The sequence below is a fragment of the Hipposideros armiger genome, unplaced genomic scaffold (genome assembly GCF_001890085.2).
Source record: "Hipposideros armiger isolate ML-2016 unplaced genomic scaffold, ASM189008v1 scaffold_986, whole genome shotgun sequence".
NCBI classification, from domain to species: Eukaryota; Metazoa; Chordata; class Mammalia; order Chiroptera; family Hipposideridae; genus Hipposideros; species Hipposideros armiger.
In genome coordinates, this window is record NW_017732336.1 from 219,126 (window position 1) to 236,649 (window position 17,524).

At 42.8% G+C, this 17,524-nt stretch overlaps 1 protein-coding gene across 2 annotated transcripts in view; it reads right to left on the minus strand.

The window, feature by feature from the left end:
- Positions 1-9,749: 9,749 nt before the first annotated feature.
- Positions 9,750-17,524, minus strand: part of LOC109375691 (zinc finger protein 850-like) — a 16,375-nt gene continuing 8,600 nt past the window's right edge. For both annotated transcript variants that reach the window (XM_019631187.1, XM_019631188.1), the window contains one exon: positions 9,750-13,564. In XM_019631187.1, the coding sequence (XP_019486732.1) occupies positions 10,737-13,564 (2,828 nt within the window). In that variant the 3' untranslated portion in view covers positions 9,750-10,736. The remainder of the gene's footprint in view (positions 13,565-17,524) is intronic.

Below are 17,524 nucleotides of genomic sequence, written 5' to 3' on the forward strand. Positions count from 1 at the left end.
TAAGCTGCAGGACGTGAGCAGGAGCTCCCTACCGAGGCTTTAGGGCTCGGGTGGAGTAAGGGCCTAGCAGACGTGCACTTACCTGAGCTGGGACCTCAGCTCAGCCGCCGTCATCGGACACTGTGGGCGGAACCAGGCTCGGGAGAGGAGGGTGCAGGACACGTTGGTCCCTTTCCCAGCCCTGGCGCGGGTCAATCAGTAGTCAACGAGACTTAGAACCGCGTCTGTGGAGCAGGAACCACGACTCCTTCGTGCCTTCTCGGTCCCGTCACCTCGGTCTCTAGCAGACGCTGGGGGACTAAACAAATATCTGCCATGAGGAAGGCGGTGAAAGTCCGGCCCCAACACGATTAAATCTCACGGATATACTTTCATCCCGATCCGTCATTGGCTCAACTCGCCACAGAATTTTCTGGGTAATGTAGTTCTCATTGCTCTAGAAACCCGGGGAAGGAGTTCTCCATTCTGTCCAACTAGAACTTTTGCCACGGAGGGAACCTGCAAAGTGGTGCTCCTACCTCCAGGGAGGGGTTTCGCTAGTTGTTAACTGCAGCAGAAGACAAAAATTCATACTCTGTGAAGCTCAGTCTGCTCTCAGAAAATACAAAATTTTAAAATGCTCTCAAATCTGCTGATCTAAATGGGCATATCATTCTATAGAGTCATTCAGACATAAAATAATGCTTGCATAACTGGACACATTGTATGGCTCTTCAAATGCGTGGAGTCTGAGGTAGTTGGTAGTTTGTTTTATTATGATTGGCTAGGAACAATAGAAATAACTCCATACAGGTCCATGACTTGGAAGAAAGAAGAATATTCTGAGTTAGGTGAACAAGCAGCAGTTTGTGGACAGAAAACAGAAGTTTTGTGGAACATAACCTCACAGGGTGATCCGATCATAAATTCCTAACTGGACAGGCTCCAGTCATATAACTTCTTTAGTGAAATGTTTTAAGCCAGCCCTGTCCATTGTTTTTGTGCATCTCGCTTAACACATCTTTTAAATTTTTTTATTTTAAGATTTTATTGGCGAATTGGGGAAGGGGAACAGACAAGTTGCTGTCCTTTTGTTCTTCAGCCTAGTTGTGAAGGACGCCGCTTCTCTGGCCCATGTTGGTATTGCTATCATTGTGCTCTTCCCAGCTGAGGCAGATCAGTCGCCGGCCATTGGATGGCCACTCACGGTAGCTCACGGCAGCTCACTGCAGGCCCACTGCAGCCTACACCATCGCCAGCAACTCACGGCAGCCCAGATCCAAGTCAAGCTGTTGTTCACCATCTTAGCTGTAGAGGGCACAGCGTCACTGGCCCATGTGGGATTCATACCAGGGTGCTGCTGTATAGGGCTCGCACTCCCAAGCCAATTCTTACCAATGAGCCACTTGGCCGGCCCAGGTTAACACATCTTTGAAATGCCAGAGAACCCTTCAAAGGGGCATTAACCCTCAAGAGAGCACATAATTTTGTTAACTATTCTGTAATTCATCCCCGCCTTGCTTTCTCCAATCTTTTTTATGTCCTCTCTTTAATGTCAAGTCCATAAAAGAAGCTGCAAAACTGTTATTATCTGGAGCATTTGAGATTCTTGCTTCCCGCCAAATGTCATCAGTTTGGCTCAAATAAACTCTCATAAAAACTCTCTACACCTTTGGATGCTTGTTGTGTTGACAAGTTATACCTCCTATTCCCATAGAAAACCTCTCTCTGGCCTGTAGAGTCAATGATTATGTCATACCCATTAAGGAACACATTTATCTCTGTAATATTTCTTACTCCATATTCTAAGATACATAATTGTCCTTCAGTATCTGCCAGAGACTGGTTCCAGGACCCTGTATATACAAAAATCCGTGCATGCTCAAGTCCTTTATATGACATGGCATCGAATTCACATATAACCTATGTACATCCTCCAGTGTACTTTAAATCACCTCTAGATTACTTATAATACACAATGCAATATAAATGTTGTGTAAATAGTTGTTACATTGTATTGTTTAGGTAATAATGGCAAGAAAAATGTCTGTTCATATTTAGTACAGACACAACCATGCAACTATCATAGGCCTAACTATTAATTCATAGTACACATCAGCAACAATGTAACATTAATTTTTGAATATTTTCCTTTCCAGATGGAATCAAAGGATGCAGAACCCATGGATATGGAGGGCCGACTGTACTCAATTCTTTCTGATGAACAGACATCTATCTCAAACGGAAAGCAATATAACTAATGCTATTTTGGTATGGGTCAGTGGGTACAACTTTCAGTTACAACATGTGTGCAAAGGGAGTATCCAAACACCGAGATAAAGGGGACATCTTAAGCCCATGAGTTCATGTCCTTGCTGGTGATTGATTATTATTTTCCATTGATTGCAGGTACAGTTCTTCATGGGGAATTGAGGTTAACATTTAAAAAAAACAGTTTTGAAATGCAAGTTTCAAAAAGTTATTGATATGTTTATGTAGTTTTTCAAAGACAGTGGCAGATATAGATCTGGGGAAATATCAGAGGATGTTGAAAGTTAACATCTCAGATAATTTTTAGTAGGGTTTTTATTCTTGAAAACATTAAGCAATACCAGCTTGGAGAAAGAATTGAAGTGGACAATTAGAGTAGCTGAATTAGTAAAACTGAATAAGAACTTGAGGTGTCATGTTTATTCACAGCTTTAATAAATGTTCATTGAGCAAATACTCAGTATCAGGCACAGTTGTAGGCTCATGAGAGACATGACAAAGATCCCCACGCTCATGCAGCTTACATTCTTCAATGGACACAAACAGGAAACATAAAACAAAAAATGTGTAATTATATAGTAAGTTACAATGTGATATAAAGAAGTCCAAAGACATCTAAATATCATCTAAGTCAGGTATAAGTCAAACTCAAGGTCCAATTCATCCTGAGGCAAAATTCCTCTCTAGCTATATAAACCTGTAAAACCAAAAGTTACGTTCTTCTAAAAGACAATAGTAGAACAGGCATGGGATAGACATTGCCATTCCAAACAGAGGAAATGAGAAATAAAGAAGGGGTGAGGGGTCCAAAGCAAGTCCAAAACCTAGCAAGGCAAACGTCACAAGATCATATGGCTCATTGATAATCTTTCTTGGCTTGAAGCTCTGCCTTCCAGACCCACTGGGACTGGGGTCCTGTCCCTGCAGCAAAGCTGGACATGAGTCCTACTCCCAGGAATCAGCCGGGTGGGAATCCCACACCCAAGACTTAGTACAGACACGCTGGTTCGTTATACCCCCAAGATATTGAGGTGAGTATTGAAAGTGTGGGCTCTTGTGGTAGTCATGGAGATGGGAAAAGTGAGTGGATTTTCTATCAGTTTGTAAAATAGGGCAACCTGGATTTTTTTACTGTGATGGTGAGTGAGAGAAAGGTACGAGTCAGGGATGACACCAAGATTTCTGGTGTTAGCAACTGGAAGGATAGAAGCTCTGTCACTGAGATGGGTGGTCCATAGTGGGAGTAATTTTCATTGGGGATATTAGCAGTTGTCTTTTTGGCCATGTTCAGTGCATGAGAAACAAAGGAGTGGAGTTAGTGGGCAGCTGGACACATGGGTCTGAAACTATAGGAAGTCCACAGTGTGTGAACCAAGAGAGGTTTTAGTAATATTGTATGAGGAATCCTGGACATGATGGTAACGCTAATAGTAAATCAGGAAGGGGAGGGTGGGTGCCACAAGGGCATGTCTAGCTTGGGTACATGGGTGGGGTTGAGGAAGAAAGGATAATCTGGCAGGTGACCAAGGCTTCTGAAGAATAAGTGGACATGAGATGGACACGGAGGCACAGGTGTGACTGGTGCAAAATGGAGGTCTGCTGTTTATTTACTGTTCTACATAAGAGGGGGTGAGGCAGGGCCTCACCCCCTCTTATGTAGAACAGTAAATAAACAGAAACAAGATACCACCTGCCTACTTTCTTGTTCTTGCTGTGCGCTGAGACAGTAATCTATGTGGTCATGAGTTGAGAGTGGGCATCGGACCTGTTATTTTCTCTGAGGTTGGGAGGTTGGAAGTAAAGCAACCAGGGTGTGTGTGTGTGCGCATGTGTGTGTTTGATGTGGGAATATCAATTTATGGTTTTAGGAAAGAAGCTAATCATAGAATGAACCATCTCCATTACAACAGAGTATGACCTTGGAGAGCATGGCCATTCACTTCTCCCAGCAGGAGTGGGGGCTCCATGGTGAGGTTCATGTACTATGATGGGATGCTGGAGAACTTGGTACTTACTGTATCCATGGGGAAGACCCTGACATCCCTCCTAGTGTTCTGAGCTGGTCTCTGTATTCCCTCCCTCACCAGAGTCATTTTTGTCATTCCACAGCTGGACGATATCTCTACTAATGTCCACATTTTCTGGTACTTGTGCTGTGGTCATCAGCACTGAGCCATGTGTGCTGCTTTGAGAAAATCTCTCCACAGCAGCCCTAACACCTTCTGCTTCAAAGAAGGAAGGTTGGTGTCAGGAAATCAGGAATCTTGCAATCAGCCTAGTGGCTCTCACCTGGCTTGCCTTCTTGGCATGATCACAGTGAAACAGCTGTGTTTCAGGTTCTGCACCTTTCCTCCAGGTGACATTTCCTGGTGGCTGCCTGTGCTAATTGCAGGCAGTCATGATCACTATTAATATGAACCATGGGCTGTTCTTGTAAGATATTATATAGTTTTTCCTATTTTTCATTGTGTGCCAAGTGGCTCTGAGACACAAACCAGTCATTTAGTCAGCTGGTCTTTTTTCCCCTCCAACTTCATGACACATGAATTCCATTTTTTTTTNTATTCATTCAGCCCTCCTATGTCTTTTTTTTTGGTTTTTTTTGTGTGTGTTTTTTGTTTGTTTGTTTTGTTTTTAGCTGAGCAATCCTGCTACCTGTTGGCAGCTCAGTGGCTGCTCAGCTCGGGCTGGACTTGAACCGCTGTTGCTCAGAGCTCAAACTCTTGAGCGAGCTCTTAACCAACTGAGCCACTCGGCCGGCCCTTACATGAATTCCTTTTGAAAGAACCTAGGAACGAGCCACCCCTTAAAAATGGAAACAAACTAAGGGCCATGTTTTGAAATGCAAACATTAAGGGAGATAGCTCCCATCTTCCCTTGTGAGGGCAGGAGCGTGACCTTGGTGCTAACCTTGCTCCACTTTCAAAAACGACCTCCTGTCATAAGTGTTTGTCTTTCTTCTAGATAAAGCCCAAAAACTGACACAGATGGTCATCCCAATTACCAAGTAGAGTTAGGATTAACTCTGTGAAAAATGGCACTACCAAATCCTTTTACTGGGGTTTAGTTCTGTTTATCTTGAATATATGTATGTAATGGGTTTTATCTGCTTAGCTATATAGACAGGTAAGTTTTTTTTATCTTTGCAATTTGTTAATGGATTGCCTGTCTTAAGCATCAAAGTCTGGTTTGATGGTTATTTAATAATAAAACTGTTTCTGTCTCTACAACCTTTGTAGAGAGGATTTCTGGGCTGGGAAGATTTTGGTTTTATTTTCCCAGTGATCACCATCACACACCTGACTGCAGAGACCAAACTTCAAGCACCCAGCTCATCAGTAAGGGATGGGATATTATAGTATTGCATGAAGCAGCAAGGAAGGCCTTCTTACTGAAGCCATTGACAAAGATGAGCCCTGTGGGTTATTTTTTTTTGGGGGGGGTGTATTTGTTCCCTTTAAAGATAAACTGAGGTACATTAAAATTTTGAAGTTTTATTTGAGCAAACACCAATTCCAATCAGGCAGCTCCAAACTGAACTAGGGGAAAGGCTTCTGTAGAGCAAAAGGGGAAACAACACAAGGAAATTATTTGATTGGCTACAGCTTAGGGAGTTGCCTCATTTGGAAAGGCATAGTTGGCTGTTTGTGATTGGTTGTTTTTAGGTTTCAATTTCTCACCATTGAGGCATTTACAAGAATTTATCCTGGCTTAGGTTTCCCAGTTTGATTATGTAAGCAGCATGGCATTCGGAACCACTTCAGACTAAAGACCTCCTTGTTTACAGTTCCAAGCCAAAGAAGCAGGTGACTAGGTTGCTTTAGTGCCTGGAGCCTTTACAGGGCTCCTCAGCAGTGGAGGTCCTGGAACTTGAGCCCTTTTTGCCATCAGCCTGCTTGGCTCACTGCAGATACTTAGAAGGGGTCCATTAGAAACCTTAACTCTGCTGCTCTCTCTGAGTCTGCAGGTGGACTGGAACTGGAGGGAGGCAGCCCGGCCTTCCCTAGAAAACTTGTTTTCAGTTTCATCTCTGCATTGACCCTGTTCATCAGAACTGCTGAAGGACTTACTAGAAATGTTACTTCTCAGCCCCAAACCCAAACCTATCAATTCAGACATTGTGGGGTGAGGATCAAATATCAGTGTTTTAAGACACCTTAGGTTGATGCTGTGGTTCCTGTGGACAGGGCACTGTTTCAGTGTCTTATTCATGAACAAAAAGGGAAATATCCATAACTTACGAAGGAAAATAGGCAAATGATAACAGAAATTGTACAGAATATATATAGGTGGCAAATAAAGACATGAGAAAATGCTCAAAGCCACAAATCCCTGGCGAAATGCAATTAAAACCACACTGAGATAGCCCTACACATTTACTAAAAGAGTTAACATTAAAGACTGACTGACCATATCAAGTACTGGCAAGAACGTGGAGGAAATGCAAAGGGAATTATCATTTTAGATCATAGTTTGGCCGTTTCTTTAAAAGTTAAACACTCACCTACCCTGTGACTTAGCATTGCACTTCGAGTTTAACAGAAGAGCAATGAGACATCTCTTCATATAAAGAATTGTAATGAAAATGTTCAGAGCAGCTTTATTTGGAACAGCCCCAAACTGAAAATAGCCTGACTGCCCCGAACAGATGAATTAATAGAGAGAAAATACTACTCAGTAAAAGGAATGAACTACTCAATAAGCACCATTGATGAATCTAGGACAATTATGCAGTATGAGGGAATGGAGGGGGAAAAAAACACTTTTTAAATATCTATCATGTAAGTGTAGAAAAATCCAAACTAATCTGTAAAGAGTAAATCAATGGTTGCTGTAAGGTCCAGAAAACGCATGGAGATAAAAGGACAGGAGGCAAATACGTGAGCAACAGTTGCTCATTATAATGGTTATGATTAGTTTCAGATTCTTACACATGGAAAAACATATCAAACTGTAAACTTTAAACATGTGTTTTAATGCATGTGAATTATACCTTACTAAAGCTTCAAAAATTATTCAAAATAAAAATCTAGATCTCCCACTCTTCAGAAAATAAGCTTTGTTAACTGTAGAATAAGTCTACAACCTCTTCTCCTGTCCCAGCAAGGTCAGTCTGGCCTCCATGGCAGCAGCCAGCAATAGAGATGCGCTCATTATCAGGACTATGATGATGGTTTCTTAGGTTCATACTTATGTCAAAACTTATGAAATTGTACATTTTAAATATATGCATGTAGTACATGTAAATTATACCTAGTGAAGCTTTAAAAAACTACTCAAGGTAAAAAAATCTTAATGTCTCAATCTTTTTGGAAAATATTGGGTTGTCAAAAAAGTCATGATATTTTGTCTGTGTTTTTCAAAGGTCATTTGCTTATATAAAGAACAAAGATCAATCAATGATATATTGCCTATTTTGTTCAATAACCTTTTGCCATCTTTCAGTGAGCTTCATAATTCCTCGTTCATAGAAGGACCTGTCTTTATTTGCAAAAAACTGAACAAGGTGCTCATTTACAGCCTCATCTGAATTGAATGTTATACCATGCAAGGAGTTTTGAAGAGAGTGAAACAAGTGAAAGTCTGATGGTGCAAGGTCAGGCGAGTATGGTGGGTGTGGCAACAGATCCCATCCAAGCTCCAATAATATTTGCTGGGTGATCAAACTTGTGTGTGGTCTTGCGTTGTCATGATGGGATTCAACTCCTTTACAATTAACAAGCTCTAGATGTTTCTGGATGATGGATTCGTTCAAACTGTCCAATTGCCAACAGTACACATTCGAATTGATTGTTTGGTTCCTTGGTAGATTGAAACACACAACACCTTTAAAATCCCACCACACTGAGAGCATAACCTTCCTCTGATGAATGTCTGCTTTTGATGTTGTTTGAGGTGAATCATCACGTTGGGACCAAGCCCGTTTGCACACCACATTTCTGTAAACAATCCACCTCTCATCACCAGTTATCAGTAGCTTCAAAAAATTATCCTTTTCCTCATGTTTAATGAGCATATTGCAAATGTTTATACATGCCACCAAATGAACTTGAGTTCATGCAGAACCCAAATATTGAGACTGCTTAGTTATCATAGCTTCTTCAGGTGGTCGTGAATGGTTGAATGATGCATGTTCAATGTTTCTGCAATCTTGTGTCATGTAACGTGGGCTTGACTCTATCAATGCCTTCATTTTGTCATCAGCAAACTCGGTGGGGCTCCCTGACCGAGGAGCGTTGTTGGAATCAAAATCACCAGCATGGAATTTTGTGACCCATCATTGGCACTGACGTTCTTGTAGAGCATTGTCACCATAAACTTTATGCAACTTTTCATATGCTTGACCCACATTCTTCCCTTTATGGAAGTAAAACAATAAAATATGGAAAAATGCAGTTTGTGGTGTTCCATCCTCAATTTGTTGTCAAATCTCCAAAACTCAACCAAATTATTCAATTTTTTTTAGAATGAAGCTACAATTGTCAGCTGTCAAAGGACACAGCAATAACATAGATGCAAATGGCTCTAGTACTTCCAAAAACGAACTAGTGCCATCTGTTGCAAAAAAGCATCATGACTTTTCCAACAACCCAATAGGTTTAACGACCCTATATTGACTCGTCTGTCTCCCCATGCCCTCTAGGGGTCAGTATTGCCTCAGTGGCAGCAAATATTTAATGAAACAATTTTCACCTGAGTAAACAAGAATTCTGCCTGGATCAAAAGAGCCACATCCTCAGACTACAGAACCCCCTTTCCTCTTTCCTGTTGTGCAGTAATGATTTTGAGGTACAAATCACCAAGAGTCTATGGGAATCCAGAAAACCTTTCAATTATTTTTAATTTTAATTTTTCCTGACAATGACATCGGCTACACAAGATAAACATGCCTGGAGGTCCTGAGTTTATGTACACTTATCATGCAGTCACTGTAAACATCTCTGGATGCACTTTTAGAAGAGGCATGTTTCGTTCAGTTGGTGCAGTCTCCTCCAATCCTTATTAGACTAGTGTCTGTACAGAGTATGGTTTCCTCTGGACTCAGTGGCCTTACAACCAGTGACCCAACTCAATGAATTGTGGACATCAGGGCACATGACTGTAGACTTGGGGAAGATAGCCCCTCAGCAGTGCTGGTATGACCTGGGATATCTTTTTTTTTTTTAAGATTTCATTGGGGAATTGGGGGGATGGGAACAGCGCTGGGGAATCGGGTGAAGGGGAACAGACAAGTTGCTGTCCTTTTGTGCCTCAGTCTAGTTGTGGAGGACGTCGCTTCACTGGTCCATGTTGGTATTATCATTGTGTTCTTCCCAGGTGGGACAGTTGCTTGCTGGCCATTGGACGGCAGCTCATGGAAGCTCACAGAAGCGAAAGAAAGTGCTGTGGGCCAGTCCCACTGTAGCCTACGCCATCGCTGGTGACTCATGGCAGCCCAGTTCCAGGTCGAGCTGTTGTTCACCATCTTAACAGTGGGCGCAGCGTCACTGGCCCTCATGCAGGATCTGAACTGGGGCCCTGCTGTTCAGAGCTGGTGTCCTAAGCCAACTCTTAGTGCGCCACCTGGCCAGCCCGGAATATCTCTTTTGAGTAAAAGGAAAATCATGCTATTCTAAAAAGTACCTGAGGATCTGATAGCTGTCCTCTCTTCAGGGTGATCTCTGAGACTCCTAAAACACACAGCATCCAGGCCTGAAATGAGGACAAGAAAGCCCTCAGTCCTGCCTAAGCTACCATGAACAGCAATGCAAATTTGGTAAAAACTGGCAAGTTATTTATTGCCGTCATACAGGCCTTCCACACACAGAGAAAGCTTGAGACCCCTAGTAAATTGTTCACCTCTTCATGCTTGTAGAACTCTAAACAGTTTAAAAACCACCCATACAATAAACAGAACACCTACGATTAAAGAGGACTTAAACAGTAAAGCCTTGATTATTGTAAAACCAAAGCAATGTGCAGCAGGCACTTCTCAAGTTCATAAATTGGAAGCTGAAAAAACTCATCACATGTATCACATGATATCAACACGTCCCTGGAAAAGGTAGTCCTATCTCTGCAAGCTGCCAGCCAAGCTCATGATATTCTTTGGGCCAACACTGACCCATATCCATGTCCAAGGTTGTCAAGGAGGGAAACCTGAACCCCTAAGGGCTTTGGTTACTCCTGGTTTGTAACAATACATGGGAGGCCAGAGGTCAGCTTCCCTGAGAACACTGGGATGATGCGATCTCTGTGGACCTGCCAGGTGGTAAAGGTGAAATGGCTTTAGCCACACAAACTAGAAACAACATAAACATGGAAAGAACCCTGGGCAAGTCTGAAAGTGCAACATATTTCCACATGCTTCTCACATAAATGACACGTATGGGGAATCTTGCCACTGTGCATACTCAGATGTATGAGATTCAATTCAGACAGATGGCTCCTCAAATAGTTTCCTCTGGTGGTTACATGGAACAAAAAATTGCACATTCCCTGCACATCTAAGGCCTTTCTCTAGTGTGAATTCTCTGATGTTGACAGAGAGTAGATTTTCGCATAAAATATTTCCCACATTCATTGCACTCATAAGGCCTTTCTCCTGTGTGACCTCTCCGGTGTTGACTAAATTGGGAACTATCCCTAAACGACTTTCCACATTCACTGCACTCATAAGGCCTTTCACCAGTGTGAACTCTTTGATGATAACGGAGTTTGGAGCTACAGATAAAAGATTTCCCACAATCACTGCACTCATAAGGCCTTTCACCACTGTGAACTCTCTGATGATAGCGGAGCGTGGAACCAGAGGCAAAAGATTTTCCACATTGACTGCATTCATAAGGCTTTTTTCCTGTATGAATTCTCTGATGGTAAGAGAGGGTGTCACTACTGGCAAAACATTTCCCACATTCACTGCACTCGTAAGGCCTTTCTCCTGTGTGAACTCTCTGGTGTCGCACCAGTATTGAGCTACTGGTAAAAGATTTCCCACATTCACTGCACTGATAAGGCCTTTCTCCCCTGTGAAGTCTCTGATGATAACCAAGGCCAGAGGTAGAGGTAAAAGATTTCTCACATTCACTACACTTATAAGACCTTTCTCTATTATGAACTCTCTGGTGTATTGAGAGGGACGATTTGTGGCTAAAGGATTTCCCACATTCACTGCACTCATAAGGCCTTTCTCCAGTATGTCCTCTTCGGTGTTTATTGAATTGTGATCTATCCTTAAAGGATTTTCCACACTCACTGCACTCATATGGCCTTTCTCCAGTGTGTACTCTGTGATGATAACGGAGGCTAGAGCTAAAGGTAAAAGATTTCCCACACTCACTGCACACGTACGGTTTTTCCCCTGTGTGAACTCTCTGATGGTAATGAAGGGTTGAACTAGATGTAAAAGACTTCCCACATTCACTGCACTCATAAGGCCTTTTTCCTTCATGAGTTCTCTGATGATAACAGAGGGTGGAGCTAGAAGTAAAAGATTTCCCACATTCACTGCACACATAAGGCTTTTCTCCTGTGTGAACTCTCTGATGTTGAATGAGTGTCCACTTATTGTTAAAGGATTTCCCACATTCACTACACTGGTAAGGCCTTTCTCCTGTGTGAACTCTCTGGTGTAAAATAAGGTTATTTCTTCGAATAAAGGATTTCCCACATTCTCTACACTCATAAGGCCTTTCTCCAGAATGAGTTTTCTGATGATACTGGAGGTCAGACCTAGCGATAAAAGATTTCCCACATTCAGTACACCCATAAGGCCTTTCCCCTGTGTGAACACTCTGATGATAACGGAGGGCAGAGCTAGTGGTAAAAGATCTCCCACATTCACTGCACTCATAAGGCCTTTCTCCAAGGTGACCTCGCTCGTGATACTGAAGGGTGGAGCTACAGGCAAAAGATTTGTCACATTTACTGCACACATAAGGCTTTTCTCCTGTGTGAATTCTCTGGTGTCGAACAAGTGTCCATCTATTGTTAAAAGATTTCCCACACTCACTGCACTCATAAGGCCTTTCTCCTGTGTGAATTCTATGATGATAACGGAGGCTGGAGCTAAAGGTAAAAGATTTCCCACATTCGCCACACTCATAAGCCTTGTATCCTGAGTGAACTCCTAGGTGTATAATGAGATTATTTCTTCGGGTAAAGGACTTCCCACATTCACTACACTCATAAGGCCTTTCTCCAGTGTGAACTCTGTGATGATAACGGAGAGCAGTACGAGTGATAAATGATTTCCCACATACACTACACTTGTAAGGCCTTTCTCCAGAATGAACTCTTTGATGATAACGGAGGTCAGACCTAGAGATAAAAGATTTCCCACAATCACTGCATCCATAAGGCCTCTCTCCTGTGTGAGAGCTCTGATGATAACTGAGAGCAGCAACAGAGGTAAAAGATTTCGCACAGTCACTACACTTGTAAGGCTTTTCTTCAGTTTGAGCTCTCTGATGTCGAATGAACACTGAGCTATGACTAAAAGATTGAGTACATTCACTGCACATGTAACTGTTTTTTCCACTGTGACATCCCAGGGGATGAATGAGGACAGATTTGTGACTTAAGGATTTCCCACATTTGTCGCACTTGTACTGCTTTGCTGCAGTATGAATTTTTCGATGTTGACTGAGGGTTAAGCTTCCCTTAAAGGACTTTCCAAATTCGTCACACATATGAAAACTTTTTCCAGTGTGGGCTCTCTGGTGAACAAGAAGTGAGGATTTATACCTGAAATTTTTCCCACATTCATGGCACACAAAGCGCTGTCTTTCAGTGTGAACATCCTGGTCCTGAACAAGCAGGTGTTGGGGGTTGAAGGCTTTCTTACATTCTCCTGAAGTGTGATGATTTTTTCTGCTTTGTAAAGTTGCTTCCCACTGGGTGGTTTTGTTTGGCTCCTCCCTGTTGTGAGTGGCCTGTTGTTGTTGGTGTCCCGAGGTGATCAGAAAGTCCTTCCCAAACTCCCTGCAGGTAAAAGGATTCTCTGACACATGGAATCTACAGCTCTTCAAAATCAAGGACCTGTCCACACTGCTTCTGAAGGGTGTCTCCCCCATTTTGTCCTTCTGATGCTGGTGAAAGTTTGCACTGAAATGAAAGCATTTTGCACATGCTCCACACTTCAACAGTTTCTGGCTGTGTTGTGTTCTCTGCTGCTCAGCCAAGTGGAAGATGTCTCTCAAGACCGGACCACACATCTCGCAGGGGTGGGTCTTCTGGGAAGTTGGAGTTCCCTCAGGAGTCCTGGCCTGTGACACTCCCACAGAAACACTCTGTTCAGTGGGTGCCTCCACATCCTCTGCTCCACAGCAGCAACCTGAACACAAAGAAATGGTGGTGAAGTACACCTTTACTATAAGGAGGAGATAACCCCACCACAAATGTGCATATGTCACATGCAGGCATGAATGTATAAAATGCTTTCCAAAACAAGAAAGTTGGAATTCAGTTGAAGGACTGGCTGACTATTGTGTTACTGGGCCTCTAAAGTCACAAAATGGTGGAGACCTCACCAGGGGAAGGATACAAGGACAAGGTATGACAGAAGAGAAGCAGGGCACACAATTCATTTCCTCTGCCCACAGCTTCCTGCATATCCTTTTCTGCTGCAGATATGAGGCTGGGCAGAAGCATGCATCCAAGCCCAATAAAAATCCAACTGCAGCAAGTTATCTGCTGTCCAATGTCAATTTAGGGATATATAAGGGCCAATGTTGAAGAGCACTACAGAAAGAGTTGAAAGGAATGGGTGAGATGTGGAGTCGAGAGAGGTAAAGATTATCCCTGGGCTGGAAACCACAGTAGAAATGAAGAGTAGCAGAACTGACAAGTCAGCAAAGCGTTAAAGGTGGAAAAGGAAGGGTAGAAATGGGGTGTGGCTACTGGCAATGGCACAAAAACCTCTGGTTGAACAGCCATGTTCCTGGCATGATCTGAACACAGCCCTGATGGCACAATCTCCACAGCTGCCACTCACAAGGACCATACCCCATGACCCACTCTGCCATGACTGGAGTTATGTCCACCCTGTAATGCACAAAGGACTCTTCCCTGTAAGTCCTAGTTGGGAAACTACATGGGACATGGATAATTTGAATCCCAAAGAAAAAACAGAGAAGTGAATGGCCAGCACTGTTCCAGAGAAACTAGGCACACAACAAACCCTAAAAAGAGATCTAGGTGAATAATGTCAGCATGATGGTAGAGGAAACCAGCCTTCAAGACCAACAAAAAAAAATTAAGAAAGCTATCTACAAATCAAATTGGCCCTTGGAAGGCTCAAGAGTCCAATTAAGATACTACAGCAACAAGGTGGAACATAAAAAGGAGAATAACCACACAAAGAGGATCGCTGGGGACATTTGCTTAGTTAAGACACCTGGAGAAGGAAAAGAAATAAGAAAGGTGGGAACCATGTGCGCCAGCCAAAGGGCAGATGTCATCGCATTCCTCAATGTCTACTCCGCAGAGGACCCCAGAAGCCTTTGCTGCAGAAATCCTCAACAGTCCCTGCTACAGCTGTGGAGTCCCACAGTTTGCACAGCAGAGGATGCTGAGTGTCTGCAGGCATTCACCCCAGTTGCCTGCTCCACAGAGGACACTGGCCGCTTTCACACTAAGGTAACCAATAGCCATCACCACAGAAGCCTGTCAGAAAACAGTACACCAACTTGCTCCCCTCAAAGAAGCTATTGCTTCATTCCATGATCAGGGAAGCCATGCCACTTAACCCTGCACATACCCCAGGCCCCAGAGCCTCAAATGTTCCATGAATGCCCATTTTCCATAACCTCACTCCATGGCTGTCATGCGAGTGCCCATTTCTCATTCACCAAAGCCAAGCCATGGCCACTGTGGGGTAGCCTGCTCCGCAGAACCCAGAGACACTGTCTCTCTGTGTGTACCTGTGCTGTGGTCACAGGTTCCATTTCAGATCAGTGTGTGATTGCCTCTCACACAGCAAAGTTGATACCACCACAGGCTATTCATCATCTGGGACCCGAGAACTGCAATTGTTCTGTGTATATTCACACCTTAGACAGATCCATACCTGTTTCACAGGTCCCTGAAAATCAGACATCAATGCCGCCGCCACCATGAAGGTGCCCAAGGGCTGGCATCAAGAGGGAACTGCTCAGCCAAAATATATCCCATGACAGAAAGAAATCAGGAGGTCCTCATCAATCTCTACTGGTGTGGACACCCAAAGCCTTAGCTACTGAGGACCCCTGTAATCTTCACTGACCTCATGTGACAGAGATGCAGACACTAAGCTTTCTTGTAGTCAGAGCTGCCACACCCTACCAAGCTGGCACACTTGCACCTACACACAGGTGAAGACCTTCCCCACCAAAACCTTTCCATTTAGTTTGGAATAAATTCTGCTCCATGAAATGTACTGGCGTGAACACAAGGCTACATCAAAAAACAAAACAAAACTAAAGTGAAAAAATCAAGAAAACACCAACCCCCACAAAGGAACACAATAAATTATCAATCACCCCAAAGAAGTGCAGATTTGTGAATCGTCAGAAAAAGAGTTCAAAATAAATGATTAAAGGGAGTTCAGCAAGCTACAAGAAAACAGACAATTCCACAAAATAAAGAAAACAATTATACAAACAAAATGAGATTTTTCAGCAAAGAAATAGGAAATATTAAAGAAAAAACAAATTATGGTGCTGAAGAATATAATGAATGAAATAAAAAATGCAACAGAGAGCATCAACAGTTAGCTTGATCAATCAAAAGAATGAAACTGAAAGTGAAAGTAGGTCTTTGATTCAGGAGAAAAAAGAGAAAAGAACTAAAGAAAATGAAGAAAGCCTACATGAATTATGGGTTACCATGAAACAAAAAAATATTCTCATTATGGGAGCCCTAAAAGAAGAAAGAGAGAGAGGAAGGGATGAACGCTTATTTAAAGAAATAATGGATAAAAACTTCCCAAATCTGGGAAGAGAAGTGTTCATCTAGGTACATGATACTTATAAATCCCCAAAAAGATTCAATCCAAAGAGGACTGCACCAATACATACTATAATAAACAAAATAACGACAAAGAATTTTGAAAGCTGCAAGACAAAATAAACTCATTTCATTCATATAAGGAAACTACCTTAAGAGTATGAATAGCTTTCTTTGCTGAAACATTGCGTCCCAGGACAGATTGGGATGGTATGTTCTAAATACTGAAAGGAAAAAACTGCAAGCCAAGGTACTTTGCTAGCAAAGCTGTCAATTCAAAAATGAAGGAGAGGGTGCACCGAGTGGCTCTGGTTAAAAGTTGGCTTGGGAGCGAGAGCTCTGAGCAGCAGGGCCACCAGTTCAGTTCCCACATGGGCCAGCGATGCTGTGCCCTTTACAGCTAAGATAGTAAAAAACAGCTCGACCTGGAACTAGGCTTCTGTGAGTGGCCAGTGATGGCGTAAGCTGCAGTAGGGCTGCAGTGGGCTGCCATGAGCTACTACTGTGTGTGGCCCACAGCCAGCATGAGCAGCTGGCAGCTGGTGAGAGCTGCCATAAGCGGCTATCCAATGGCTAGCAGCCGACTGCCTCAGCTGGGAAGAGTGCAATAATCATAATACCAACATGGGCCAGTGAAGTGACGTCCTCCACAACTAGAAGAACCAAAGGACATCAACTTTTCTCTTTCCCTCCCCCAATTGCCCAATAAAATCTTAAAAGAAAAAAAAATGAAGGAGAGACACTTTCCCAGACAAACAGAAGCTGAAGGAGTTCATCGTCACTTGCCCTACCCTACAAGAAATGCTATAGGAAGTTGTTAAAGCTGAAATGAAAGTATAATAATTATTAACATGAAAACTAAACCACTGGTAAACTTTAGAGTCAAATTCAGAATACTCTGATACTATAATACAGGATAATATATAGGACAAAGGACAAGAGTATTAAAAATAACTATACTCACAATATTTTGATAATGGTTATAAACTATAAAAATATAAATTGTGACCTCAAAAATATAAAATATGTGTGTGGGGGGAGGGTGTAAAAGAGTAGAGTTTTGTTTTTTTTTAAGATTTTTATTGGGGAATTGGGGGGATGGGAACAGTGCTGGGGAATTGAGGGAAGGTAAACAGACAATTTGCTGTCATTTCGTTCTTCAGTCTAGTTGTGGAGGACATTGCTTCACTGGCCCAAGTTGGCACCATCATTGCGCTCTTCCCGGATGAAGCAGATCAGTCGCGGGCTTCTGGACGGCCGCTCACTGCGGCTGCTGGCCGCTCACGCTGGCTGCTGGCTACATACGGTA